Source organism: Ovis aries, chromosome 7, assembly GCF_016772045.2.
Source record: "Ovis aries strain OAR_USU_Benz2616 breed Rambouillet chromosome 7, ARS-UI_Ramb_v3.0, whole genome shotgun sequence".
Classification (NCBI taxonomy): domain Eukaryota; kingdom Metazoa; phylum Chordata; class Mammalia; order Artiodactyla; family Bovidae; genus Ovis; species Ovis aries.
Window position 1 is genome coordinate 59,936,588 of NC_056060.1, and position 13,382 is coordinate 59,949,969.

The window sequence follows — 13,382 nt, forward strand, 5'->3', positions numbered from 1 at the left end:
TTTTGGATATGTATAACTTCTTTGCATCCCCTGTCATCAGGAATGCAATTTTCTGGCACATGGAATTATAGGTGTGTTTGCTTCAGCACCAAGGTGCAAGTGGCTTCTGTTAAAAAGGCCCATCCCTAATTTTTAATTCTCCTATTGCTTAAGCACAAAGGATCTGCATTTGACTATAAAACTCTGTAGTTGCTTGAATCCATAGGCATCTATAGGAAAATTAGTTTCTTTTCTTGGGATTAAGTGTGATTTCGTATTAGTTCTCCATTTCCATCATTCACTCTTAGATTCATCTAAATATTGTTGGAATTGTGTCTAAAACACTGTGTGAATTTTAAGAAATAGAAATCAGATTCCATCACAAATTTGGGAACATATTCTATATACTGCCATTTCCTCAATAAGATCCTGTTTTAATGTTATGCAATATTTTCCCTATGGATTTAATGTAAAGAATGAGTCTGGCATCCTGATGAATATTAACTAAAAATACACATACATGCAGGTGTACACACCCTCGTATTCTTGTGAGGAAAGGCTAGATAATTTGCAGAGAAATGAGAAAATGTTAAGAACTTGTTCTGAAAAAAAATAGCTTGAACGAAGAAAAAATGTATTCCCAAGATGGTGGGAGAGAGTTTTATTAAGAGTTAAGAAACCACATTTTAACAGGCACATTTCACTGTAAGTGTAAAGTGTTCCCTGGTGAACAAAATCAAGTCATAGGAAAAACACCTTTTCCTAAAGCGCTTTGCACAAGGAATTGCTGGAACTTGCGTATATCCTTACAAGTCGTTTTCCATGGTGATTGCGGAGCCTTTAAATGGGAGCCTGGTGTGACTCCCCCTGGGGGGATGCCTCCTTTTCCGTTACCACTTTATTTCAGTTCCACTCACTTTGGAGGAAATGATGTGTGCAAAGCCAAGGGCAGGATCGACCTGTTCTGCAAACAAGGGAATCATTTACTATCTGTTAATTTATTGCAGCGGAGTATCAGGCGCTCTGCAGCAGTGGGCCAGGAATAACGTCAGCAGGCAGCGGTAAGGACTTGTTTTGAAATTTACTACCTTAAGCATGTGCAGAGGCAGCCTTGGGCCTCCCTGTGGGTTTCCAGTTGGTCCCTTTACACCAGTCTCATCTGAACCCCCTCTCTGACTCTCACTGTGTGATCTACCTGGGACACTTGGAAGCCCCCAGTGGCAGAACAGAACAGTGGCACAGTGGGTCCTGGGGCCTCTGGGTGTGGGTGTGGGCGGGCTGTGGTGGCTCATTTATGAGAAGGGGCAGCCAGGCCCTCCTTTGGGTCTACTGCGGTCGAGCACAATTCAGGGTTACAAGTTCAGGTGAACCCCTGCACATTTTGAACATTTTCTTAACTAGCAAGTGGTCAGTCATTAACAGATGGCAGTAGGGAGCCATCTTGTATTTTGTAGCAGGCAGTGATAGCAGTTAGCTGAAAGAAAATGAAATGTTTAAGTGTAGGAGTTAGAACTAGAGAAATACTGGTGCCATGAAAGAAATTAAAAGGGAGAATTGAAACAAGTGTAAACACAGATAAGAAAGAGGAAGAGATTAATGTATAATATTAAACTAAATTATTTGATTCAAGAGAATTATGGCTGAATTGATTGTCAGTTCATTCTCTTGATTGGTTTCATCAGTGTGTATGGATGAGGAAGGGCTGGGGGTGGATATTTGGAGGCGAAAAGAGAAGTAAGGAACTGTATAATGAAAGAATTAGCGGGGAATAAATAAGTTGTGATAGGAATCTGAGAAAGAAAAAAGGTCAATCTTGATTTATAGAAGAGTCAGGGAACAAGATTTGAGACTAGCCACTCACTGATGGTCACTTTGCATCACCCTTGACTATGAGAGCTCTCCTTGGTCTGGAAGCACCCAAAAGAGGGTGCTCATCCTTACCCAGCCAGAGTAGCAGAGGTTTCTCCAGAGCAGGTGATGATTGTGCACGTTTTGAACCAATGATTAGGCTTGCTCCAGGCATTGCCAACACAGAGTGAAGAGGGCATTATGTATTGTTCATGGCAGAGTAAATTATTTGAAGTGAACAAATAACATTCATATTTTAATTTAATATTGATATTATCAAACCTACAAAAGTCTGAACCTTGAGAATGACACAATCACTTTGTTTTTAGGCTAAGTCTGGTGGCAATATAGAAGGTAGATTGAAGAGGGACAAGCTGATGGCAGGGAGACCAGTTGTAGGAACTTGGACTCTGTATTTGATCTACTTTCCCATCTTGGTGTTTGGACAAGAGAAGTCCAGGGGTTCTCCTTTTGATTAAGGGTTGGTAACCTTGTAGTTCTAGCTCATATGCCAGTTTCCTCTCAGGGACTGATGGAGGGAAGACTTGATTCAGAGTATCTTGCAGTAAGAAAAAAGGGATCAAGTTGCTTATTAAGGAGAAGCCTTTTTATTTTCACAAGGTCCTGATGTCTTTACATTTACTGTAATTTTTTGACAGTCTGTTTGACATTTACTTTAGCATGTTAATGCTTATGAGCTTTTTTTGTGGTCCAGATATAAATGAATGTGCATTAGATCCTGATATTTGCCCAAATGGAATTTGCGAAAATCTCCGTGGGACCTACAAATGTATATGCAACTCAGGATATGAAGTGGATTCAACTGGGAAAAACTGTGTTGGTAAGAAGCTTCACTGTTTTCTAAGACATTTCATGCATCATGCATTCTTCCTTTTGTTGCTTGAGCAAACTGCTTGAGTACCTTAAGGACTTGACAGATAGATGCTCTATACTGCGGGTATCAGCATAGCTGCATCCTAACGGCTTATATCTTTTGTTTAACTCTACATCAAGGGTGGACCATGGCAACCATCCCTCTCATACAGTGTACAGTTCTCTAACTGTGCAGGTTGGAACTGAGTGCTACCCTACTGGATGCCTTTGTTGTTAAGGCTGCTACCAATTGTCATTGTGGGCAAAATAGACATAGCACTTATTTTCAAAGAAGCAGAAATCTTACTTTCAGTATTTTTACCTGCTTTCCTTCTTAATATGTGGCATTTGCACTCACATAAGAAGAACTAACAACAAATCAGAGCATCTTCTCTGCCCCCATTCAAATCAGCTTTCCCCCCATGTTTCAGGCTGAATATGTACCTAAGAAAATGGAAGATAGAAGCAGATCAGGGGAGACACAGACTTACCACAACACCCTCTTATTTTGACTAGTGGGTTTCTTTTTGTCTCCCTAAATTTTATTGCTGGCCCCAATCTGACGTTTCAGAAGGAAAAGTCTACATTTATGATATATACTGAATTTTGAGAAATGATTTCTTTCTCTCTCATACCCTTAATTTTAGGGCCCCCTTTTTTGGGAGAGTATGGTTATTATTTGAGTACACATAGTACTTTCAAACTAGACTCACCTCAAAATTTTTACGATTTCATTTTTCTATAAGAGCCTCTCTACATTGGCAGACTTAAAAAAATCATTGTTTATTTGGACATGCCAGAAAGACACAGAGATGTTTTAGCTTTATCCTGAAATCACCCCATGCGAAGCAAACAGAGAGTTTGGGAGGCAGAAGGGATTCTTCTTTCAGAGTTCTAGTGTCTATTCCAGAGTCGGACCCATTATCATCAGAAGGATGTTCATATTTCAGGGCTCCCTGGTGGCTCAGTGGTAAAGAATTCTCCTGCAGTGCAGGAGACATGGGTTTGATCCCTGGATCAGGAAGACCCCCCTGGAAGAGGAAATGACAACCCACTCCAGGATTCTTGCCTAAAAAATTCCATGGACAGAGGAGCCTGGCGAACTACAATCCATGGGGTCACAAGGAGTCGGACTTGATTGAGCATGCATGTTCATATTTCAGGTTGTGTTCAGAAGTGTGAAGTTAGAAATCAAAGATCCACTCCAGCCACTTTCCAGAGAATTCCAGGGATTGGCTATTTTATTTCTTAATCCTCAAGTCCTTAATTTAAAGTTCCGTATTCTTCTGACATCATCTGTTGAGAATTGCAATATTGACCCTTTGGGGAAGTGTTAGCATTTATTATACAATTTTGACAGAATTCTCAGCATGCTATTTGCTCAGACAATAGCATCACTTTATATTTGATTTTCCCATATTTTAAGTACTTTATAAACACAGCCCTCCACATCTGTGAGGTTTGCATTTGCATAGCTAACCAACCTCAGATCAAAGATATTTGAAAATAAATTCCTGAAAGTTCCCAAAAGCAAAACTTGAATTTTCCATATACCAGCAACTGTTTACATAGCATGTATGTTGTATTAGGTATTATAAGTAATCTAGAGACACAGAGTTGAACACGACTGAAGTGACTTCACAGCAGCAGCAGCAGAGCTGGTTTAAAGTACACAGGTGGATGTGCATAGATTATACACCAGTGCTATACCATTTTATATAAGGGACTTGAACATGCACAGATTTTGGTAACCTGGATGGCAGGGATGGGGTTCCTGGAACCAATCCCCTGCAGATACCAAGGGATCACTGTAAATTGCTGATTGAAGTATATTTACTGATGTGAGCCCATGCAGTTCTCTAGTACTGAATTTGTGTATACTTTATGTAAGGACCACTAGCTTGTCAGATGATAATCTAAGCAGAATCACTCGGTGTGTAAAAATTCCTTGTGAATGTGTAGCCTGCTTTGTGGGCTGTAGTTTAGCTCAGTGTGGTATAGCAGACTGTTCAAGTTCCACACTTCCTCAATTATCTAAGTAATACATAGCAGAAGTTTGATTCTGTATCAGACAGGCCTATTACTCAGCTCTCGGAGTCTCTAGTCTGCATTCTTCGTGGCAATTTTAAACTCTGCAGCTTGCTTCATACTTTATAAACATAACTGGAGACCACTTAAATTATTCTGAAGAAGAAACACCCATCCTGGAACTCATACTTATTAAAGATGGACCATACTTTCTAAATATTTAGTCAGTTCCTTAAAACAGTGGGATTAGTCCTTTTAACTTTGGCACAATGAAACAATTATATATTGGGTTGGCCAAAAAGTTCATTCAGGTTTTCCTGTACAATCTTATGGCAAAGAAATAGAAAAAAAACAAACATTTTGTCTAACCCGATAAATAATAATTTTCAGCAAATCTAAGTTTTTTTGTTTTTTTTTCCTGCCAAAGAAGTGAATTAAATGGTCTGGTGATTTTAGACTTTGTAGATGCCTAGTAAAAATAATCAGATCAGTCACCTTTTTTCTAAAACTAGGTAATTTTGGCAAAAACCAATGGTATAGGAGTTTTGCTTCTTCCTTGAATTAATCATATCATTATGACCTTAAAAACATAACTTAAAAAAAGCAAAGAAATTGCATGCAAAGGATAAGATCTTTTAAAAGTTTATGTTTTCTTTATTTTCCAGATATTAATGAATGTGTATTGAATAGTCTGCTTTGTGACAATGGACAGTGTAGAAATACTCCTGGAAGTTTCGTCTGTACCTGCCCCAAGGGATTTATATACAAACCTGAACTGAAAACCTGTGAAGGTAGGAATAGTGTTTGTTCTTATACCATGTACTTTGTTGCCTTTTGGAGCTCCACTGGAGAAGCACAAAGATAAATTAAAGCCACTTCTTATTTTAGACAGTTGTGTCACGTAGTTGAAATTCTGTAATCCTGAATGACACTTGTATACACTTTATAAGCTGCCGATAATACTTATCTGCAATTGGCCTTTTAGTCACCATTTATTTCACATTCAAATGCTATTTAAGAGTATCCATTTTATATTTTCCTGCATTTGGTATTTTATTTGCCAACATTTACTAGATTAAGAAAATATTAGATATATGCTATTTGAGTTAATTCAGAAATCACGCTTACATTTGCTCCAGATTTTCTGAATTAAAAAGATTCAGCCGTGTGCTGAACATAGAGACGTGCTCAATTATTGTTTTTGGCATTCCATCTAGTCTAGGGAAAAAAATCTATCTAGACCAGCTTTATTATCTAATGAAGAATATGTGGTAGCAGTTGAGACCAAAGTTTAAAGATTCGTTCGTGCCCAAGACTAGTTTTTGGCAGTAATGTAGACCTATTTTTGTTTCAGACATCGATGAATGTGAATCCAGTCCTTGCATCAATGGAGTCTGCAAGAACAGTCCAGGCTCTTTCATTTGTGAATGTTCTTCTGAAAGTACTTTGGATCCAACAAAAACCATCTGCATAGGTATTTATCTTTCCAAGAATGATTTTCCTGTGTTATCAATGCTGCTGTATTTAATGTCCACTTTCATTGCGAAAGGGTTTCGGTATGGAAAAACAAAATTTTAGACTATCATTATCCCAATGTACATGTTTGAATTTTTGAGATAGATTCTGTTAATTGTCTATTAAATATCATCACTCCCCTGCCCCTACAGAAACCATCAAGGGCACTTGTTGGCAGACTGTCATCGATGGGCGGTGTGAGATCAACATCAACGGAGCCACGTTAAAGTCCCAGTGCTGTTCGTCCCTCGGTGCTGCCTGGGGGAGCCCATGCACCCCCTGCCAAGTCGGTAAGAGAAGCGGCTCCTCTGCTCACTGGGCATTTTACTTGGAACTTTGTTCATTTAAGTTCACGTGGGAATTATAGAAGATTTCTTTCTGATGACCTCAGTGAAACATGTTGCTGTGTAGGAAATTAAGAGAAGTGTCACGGGCAATGATTGTATGTGATTTGGTTATTCTTTTCTATCACCACACTGTAGTGTAGTTATCTGGTGTGGCTTTCCCAAATCAGCAGTTCTTATTGGCTCTCTTTGGAACTTGACGATTAAGGGTCCTGAGCTTTTTACAGGCACAGGTTTTCTTCCCCCCAAAAAATATTGATGTAAAGGAACGAGAGTTCACGACTAAAGTTATTGCAAAACTGAGGTTTGAGATCCTTGCTAATGATTCTGTTGATTCAGTGTTTGGATATATAAATGTGTGAACTGATAATAGTGTGACTGCTGCAGGGCGTGAGACCTGCCAGTTCTAGACTTTGTTTTCCGCATTTATGTTACAGTAATCCTATAGTATGATTCATGTTTTAGGGGGTCACAGCAAGAGGGAAATCGAGTACGTTTCCTTCTTAGTCATCACCATAGTGTGATCTTTAGGGTATCTTTGAGTCTTTCAGAATCTCACAGATGGACTGAGCTTTATTCAAGGAGACATTTCATTCTTCTCCTTCACCTATACAATCTCAGTGACACTTTGTTGCCTCAGAATTATTCATAGCAATAAAATCAATTCCATGTTAAAGGGCCTCTGTCATGTTTCTAATATTGTCTCATAAAGTCTGGATATTGTTATCTCAGATTTGTTTTTTGCTTTTTGTTTGTTTTTTTTTGATACAGATCCCATATGTGGGAAAGGCTATTCAAGAATTAAAGGAACACAGTGTGAAGGTATTTATGATTATTTATAAATCATAAATGTCTGCATGCATGAAGAAGAATGCTTGAATTAACTTGGACTGCATAAAGCTGTCATGTAACTTCCCAGTGAGAAATATGTAGCAAGGGAAAAAAAATAACGAGAACTGCCGAACCTGTAACAGACATGAATTTCACAAGCACGGGTGCTCTTGCCAGTGTCAGAGCTCTATGGCCAAAGGGCAGGGTGTCTTGAAAATGATTTAGGCTGACCATGGTTTCGAGTGACTACAATTTCAAAATGTTATCTATAGGGAAGAAAAAAAAGGAAGTTTGTGATGAGGCTGTAAAACTTGCATTTCTCTTGATTTTGTCCTGGATTCTTTTGTTGTTATTGTTGTTTGTTTCATGGTTATGTATGATGAGAAAGACACACCTCTATTGCCTCTTTTTTGAGAGTCTACATGGATTCTTTCTACTTCCCTGTGATTTTTCTTTTCTCATGGAGTCCCGGGTAGACAGACATAGGTCAGGGTGACTAACACAACCTGACATGACACAGCAGCTGAAAAATTTTAAAAACAGCAATTAGTCCCATATGTGGAATGAAATGAACTTTTTTTCCCTGCTAAAATAAAGAGGAACACTACAACCCCCACCCAAGAGCTTGCTTTCCAAATGATGACTGAATCCTTTGGCCTCTCTCTGGTCCAGACCCACTGTTAATAACTTATCTGACCTCAGCAGCATATTTTTGTATACAAGTGGCCCCAGAGCAAAACAGCCCCAAAAAGGTAAATTTCCCCCTCCCCATTTATTTCTCTTATAAGGAAAGATTTAGAATTTTTTTTTCAACATCCCTGGCTTGGAAAGTTATTTCTTCTAAATAGAGACACAGTGTGTGTGAGTTTCTTGACTAATGCTCCCCCTTTTTGGCATTAGCAAGTAAGTGCGTTTCTTTGGGTTAACTTGATGGTGAGTATTTTTCCAAAAACAGTGCAGAGAACACAATGCTCTCCCTTAAGCAAACTGGGAAGGGCTAATATGTTTGAGACAGATGCAGTGAATGATGAACGAATGAGCATGAGCATCTTCCAGCTCTCCCCAACCCAAGCTGGAACCACCAAGGCTTTGACAGGATAGCTCGAGACCATTGCTGAGTTAGAACTAGATACACACTTTCTTGGGACATCTCAGCACCTCTCAAAGGAGACTCTTTTGATTGGCCGCACATATTCCCCAGTGGTAGATTTTTTTTCTGTGCTTATCTTCAAGCTATTTCTTCTTTGCTAATTTGAAAGATCAGATTTCTGTTTCTTTTCTTAATTCCAGCCATCTGGTCTAGTAAAGCTAATTAAATGGCTCCTGGGAGCCTTAGTGCTTCCCTGGTAGCTCAGATGGTAAAGAATCTGCCTGCAATGCAGGAGACCTGGGTTCAGTGCCTGGGTTGGGAAGATCCCCTTGAGAAGGGAATGGCTACCCAGTTTAGTATTCTTTCCTGGGAAATCCCATGGACAAGGGGACCCAGCAGCCTATAGCCATGGGATCACAAAGAATCAGACATGACTGGGTGACTAACACTTTCACTTTCTTGCACTTGGGAGCCTTACCTGGGATGTCTGTGGTACCCAAACTTGTCTCTAAGAACTCCCACAAACTCCCTGTCTTTACAACTCAAAAATTACTCCCTGGGACTGATAGAGAAGCAATAATATCTTTGTTAATGGATGAGCTCTATCTGGTTGCTTTTTAAACATCCTAGAAATTCTATATGAACTATTTAGAAGCAAACTAGTTTTCTACTTACTAAGTTCAAAATGGCCTTTTCAGTTGTGGGAATATGACTCCCTGAATGGAATAAAGTAGAATTGTGCTATGCAGATGTATTAACGTCATGCTTTCTTTTTTTCTTCATAGATATAGATGAATGTGAAGTGTTCCCAGGAGTCTGCAAGAATGGCTTGTGTGTTAACTCCAAGGGATCATTTAAGTGTCAGTGTCCCAGTGGGATGACTTTGGATGCCACAGGGAGGATTTGCCTAGGTAAATACTGAGCTCATTACTTTTCTAATGAACATTTCTTAACAATTATTCAGAACTCAGAAGAGAGAGCTGAATATTCAGTTCCAAGTACAGACACACACACATCCCAAATTCAGCATTTCTATTAGCATTCATAGTGGTTTCCTTGACAAATAGCCTTCCTGACTCAGCTCTTTATTCCTTATAAAGAGTAGGGAACCTGACAGTTCTTTAAAGATATGTAATTATTTATTAAACTGCTACCATCACAAATATTATTCTAGAGCTCTTAAATCTGTCCTCCATATGCCATGGATGTAGAATTCTAGGTGATCAGTAAGGAGAACATTTTTGCTTAATCGGAAACTGTAGCCTCAGCCTGCTAGGCAGGCCTGCCATTAGCCAGAAAGACAGGGCTTTTCAGGAAACTCCTGTGGATATCAGCAGTAAAGACTGTAACAGCCTGAGTAGTGAACCTGAGGGAACGAGGGCTGTTGTCTCCATCAGCCATGGTGTGACTCTCCATGACAACTGCTAGAACCCAAGTGACAATGATGTGGAAGAGACTGGACACAAAACTGTGATTTTTAGAAACCTGCCCTGTGGACTCGGTGGCGGCAGATTTGAGATCCTACAGTCATGCATGTGGAGTCTTGGGCTTTTTCTGGTGTTACTGTTACGGCTTCTGACTCCCAGGAATAACATCCTTTGGATCACTGGGTTTGGAGTCCATGACTCTGGAAATGATGCTCAGCCACATTGTGGATCTGAAACTGTGTGATCCTGAAGAGCATCTTTAGGGAAAGGCCACTGTAGGTGGTTGAAAGAGTGGCATGCATTTAAAAGATACAGCTCCTGTATGAATTAGGATTAATCACCCTTTAAATGTGAAACTTTATGGTTTATAATGTAAGCAATGCAGAATATAAAAGCTGGAATTTATAACCATGGATGTCAGTTAATCCCATTTTGAGCCTTTGCTTCTTTGTTTAGGAGGATTTGGCGTTTAATGAGAACCTTTTTCCAGGTTCTTAAGTTGAAAGATGCTTCAGTGTTTAGTCCAGGATTCATTTTGAAATTAACCATTTTAATAGAGACAACCCAAATGTGGAATTTCACAGAAGGCTTCCATAGCTTTCTAGCATTAAAGGAAGCCCACATTCCCACATGTACACAGAAGAATGTGCACATAAGCACATGTTGAGGTAAAAGAAATACTTGAGAAGAGGAGTCAATGGCTCTTCTTTGCTGTTTTCCCTCTCTAATCACAAGGAAGGCAGTCCTCCTTTCAGAGTTCACCATTCTACCTCTCCAAAAATGAAGTGGATCTGAGGAAAGGGTGCTGGAGCCAGCTGAGATGTTTTCCAACAATAAAGACTGCAGTTGGCTTTCAGCTAGAGCGATGTCAAGACAGCACAGAGTACATGCATTGGTAATCAGCCTGGTTGGATAATGAGGAATACGTTTCCCAAAAGAGCATTGCAGGATTTCTCTGAACACTGCTGCTTCTGGGGAATTATCAGAAAATGCCTAACATTTAATGGATTCTTGCCACAAGAGGAGATGCAAAAATATATGAGCTGCCAGCAAGCCTTTATGAAGCAGGAAAACCCACCACAAAGCCTTTGAGGGAAAAAAAATGAGTTTTAGTCAATCAGTTTATAGTAAATTACTGTGTGTATTCCACTTGGCCTAACACAACGCTGGCTATTTGAGGCAGTGAAAACAGAGTAGCTCTCCTCAGCCTGCCTCTGTTTGCTCCCTCGGGCAGATATCCGCCTGGAGACCTGCTTCCTGAGGTACGAGGACGAGGAGTGCACCCTGCCTGTGGCGGGGCGCCACCGCATGGACGCCTGCTGCTGCTCGGTCGGGGCAGCCTGGGGCACCGAGGAGTGCGAGGAGTGTCCCATGAGAAACACACCTGAGTACGAGGAGCTCTGTCCCAGAGGACCCGGATTCGCCACAAAAGAAATTACAAATGGCAAACGGTTTTTCAAAGGTACAGTGGTTTCAGTGGTTGATTGCTCTTCTTTTAGGTCAATAGGATGCCTTTTCAGGAGTGCAGAGTTCTGCCAGCAGAATTACAGTAAATATCATCAACGTGGTCATCCCTGAATCATCATCTTAGGATGCCTTCTTTGCTTTCTGAATTTTATAGGGCAAAATATTCACTCCATTATGAAATTTCTTTTTCTACAGCTCGGGGCTTACAGTGGTCACTTTCCTCTCCCATCTAGTCACTATTAAGTATTACAGTAGATTTTTATATTATCCTAAAGCTAAGCATAAATGAAAGAAAAATCTTGGGAAATGTTTATGCCATCTGCTGAGGCCTTAGAGATGACCTTTATCTTGTCATCTGTGGTTCCTGTATTTGCAGTATTCATTTGAGGTATTCATGTCACCGTGGTCCACCTGAGTATAGATAATGGTGTGAGAAACCCAATGGCAGGTCCTCCTTGTCCAAATGCACTGAAATTCATTCCTGTAGCAAACACACTCAAGTGACTTAAGATATTTCAAATTTTATCTTCTTTTGCTAAACATAAAACTCATGTTAAAAAAAAAAAGAAGTCACAGATTTAATCTGATTCCAAAGTTGGGTTACCATTTTATGCACCATGATACAAGAACATGTTTACTTCAGCATGTGGAAAAAATCATAATTGGTTACTCAATATTCCAGTTATTCAGGGATGCCCAACTTTAGCTCCCAGTGTAGAATTTTAAGTCACTTTCCCATTGTGTCTGAGCCTACTTGTTATGCTTCACATTTAAATGAGCTTATAAAAATGGGAAGTGAGTATATAAATAATACCATCCGTAATTAAAAAGTGTAGACATTTTTCCTACTGAGCATTTGGTTCAAGAAGTCCTAGAGATAAAGTTGTACCATCTAGAGAGACAGTTTCTAGGTCGCCTTCTTACATGTCTCTCAAGAAAATTCAGAGAAACGTAGGTGATTTGAATTCAAAGGTTGTGGTGGTCCATTGCAAGAGAAGGACTAGATGTTCCTGAGATTTAACCTGCCAGTTCTGTGTCTCATAACATTTGGTAGAAATGAACTTCATATCTTAAGCTCTAGGTCTTGCTTAAGAAAGACCCCTATAAAGGGAAACTCAAATCACATGTTACAAGTGCAGTCCCCACATACATAAGAAATGCTTATACACTTTAATTGTATTAATGAAACCTTCATGTTAATTGAGAAAATATTTTAAATCAGTACTCCTTATTTAGAATGTGTTTTAAATAGTGTACAGCATTTATAAATAATTAAATTATAAATGACATCTCTTTTGAATTTATTTTTAGGTATAAAAGTGTCAGGAAGCATAAATGAATGTCTCATTCCACTACATACTCAATTTGGTTGCTATAGGACAGTCTATTTGAAAATCTATTACATGCTTTACATATAGACACTAGAATTTACTTTACATATAGCCACTAGACTATAGACTTTAGAATTTTTATTCATCCATTCATCAAATAGTTCAGTGTTTGGTATGTATCAGATAGTGTTCTGGGCTTTAGAAGGCCAAATAAACCCGCTCTTTACTTCTTTAATAATACTTTCTAAAATGGAGACGTTTAGAAGTCTAAAACTGTTTACAAAGTCCTATTTCTGATAGTCATCACATTTTTTAAAAGCGTATGACCAAGACCTTAAATCAAGCCCTTGTGTCTCCCTGGGTTTCACATGGGGTATGGATTCCTCCTGATGGATCACTTATGGATTTGTCCCACGCTTAATTTTTCTTGAAGACATCAACGAATGTAAGATGATTCCCAACCTGTGCACCCACGGCAAGTGCAGGAACACCATTGGCAGCTTCAAGTGCAGATGTGATAGCGGCTTTGCTCTGGATTCTGAAGAAAGGAACTGCACAGGTCAGTGAAGGGACCCACCCTGGAGGGATACCCGTGGGCACTCTTAGTCTTTAACATGTGGCCACAAGGAGTAAAGCTGTTCTGATGCTC

At 39.5% G+C, this 13,382-nt stretch overlaps 1 protein-coding gene across 2 annotated transcripts in view; it reads left to right on the top strand.

The window, feature by feature from the left end:
* The window catches only part of FBN1 (fibrillin 1), a 277,248-nt gene that overhangs the window by 169,970 nt on the left and 93,896 nt on the right, over nucleotides 1-13,382 (top strand). For both annotated transcript variants that reach the window (XM_012181624.4, XM_060418056.1), the window contains exons 18-26: nucleotides 987-1,040; nucleotides 2,543-2,668; nucleotides 5,394-5,519; nucleotides 6,083-6,202; nucleotides 6,396-6,533; nucleotides 7,359-7,409; nucleotides 9,294-9,419; nucleotides 11,170-11,397; nucleotides 13,167-13,292. In XM_012181624.4, the coding sequence (XP_012037014.1) occupies nucleotides 987-1,040; nucleotides 2,543-2,668; nucleotides 5,394-5,519; nucleotides 6,083-6,202; nucleotides 6,396-6,533; nucleotides 7,359-7,409; nucleotides 9,294-9,419; nucleotides 11,170-11,397; nucleotides 13,167-13,292 (1,095 nt within the window). The remainder of the gene's footprint in view (nucleotides 1-986; nucleotides 1,041-2,542; nucleotides 2,669-5,393; nucleotides 5,520-6,082; nucleotides 6,203-6,395; nucleotides 6,534-7,358; nucleotides 7,410-9,293; nucleotides 9,420-11,169; nucleotides 11,398-13,166; nucleotides 13,293-13,382) is intronic.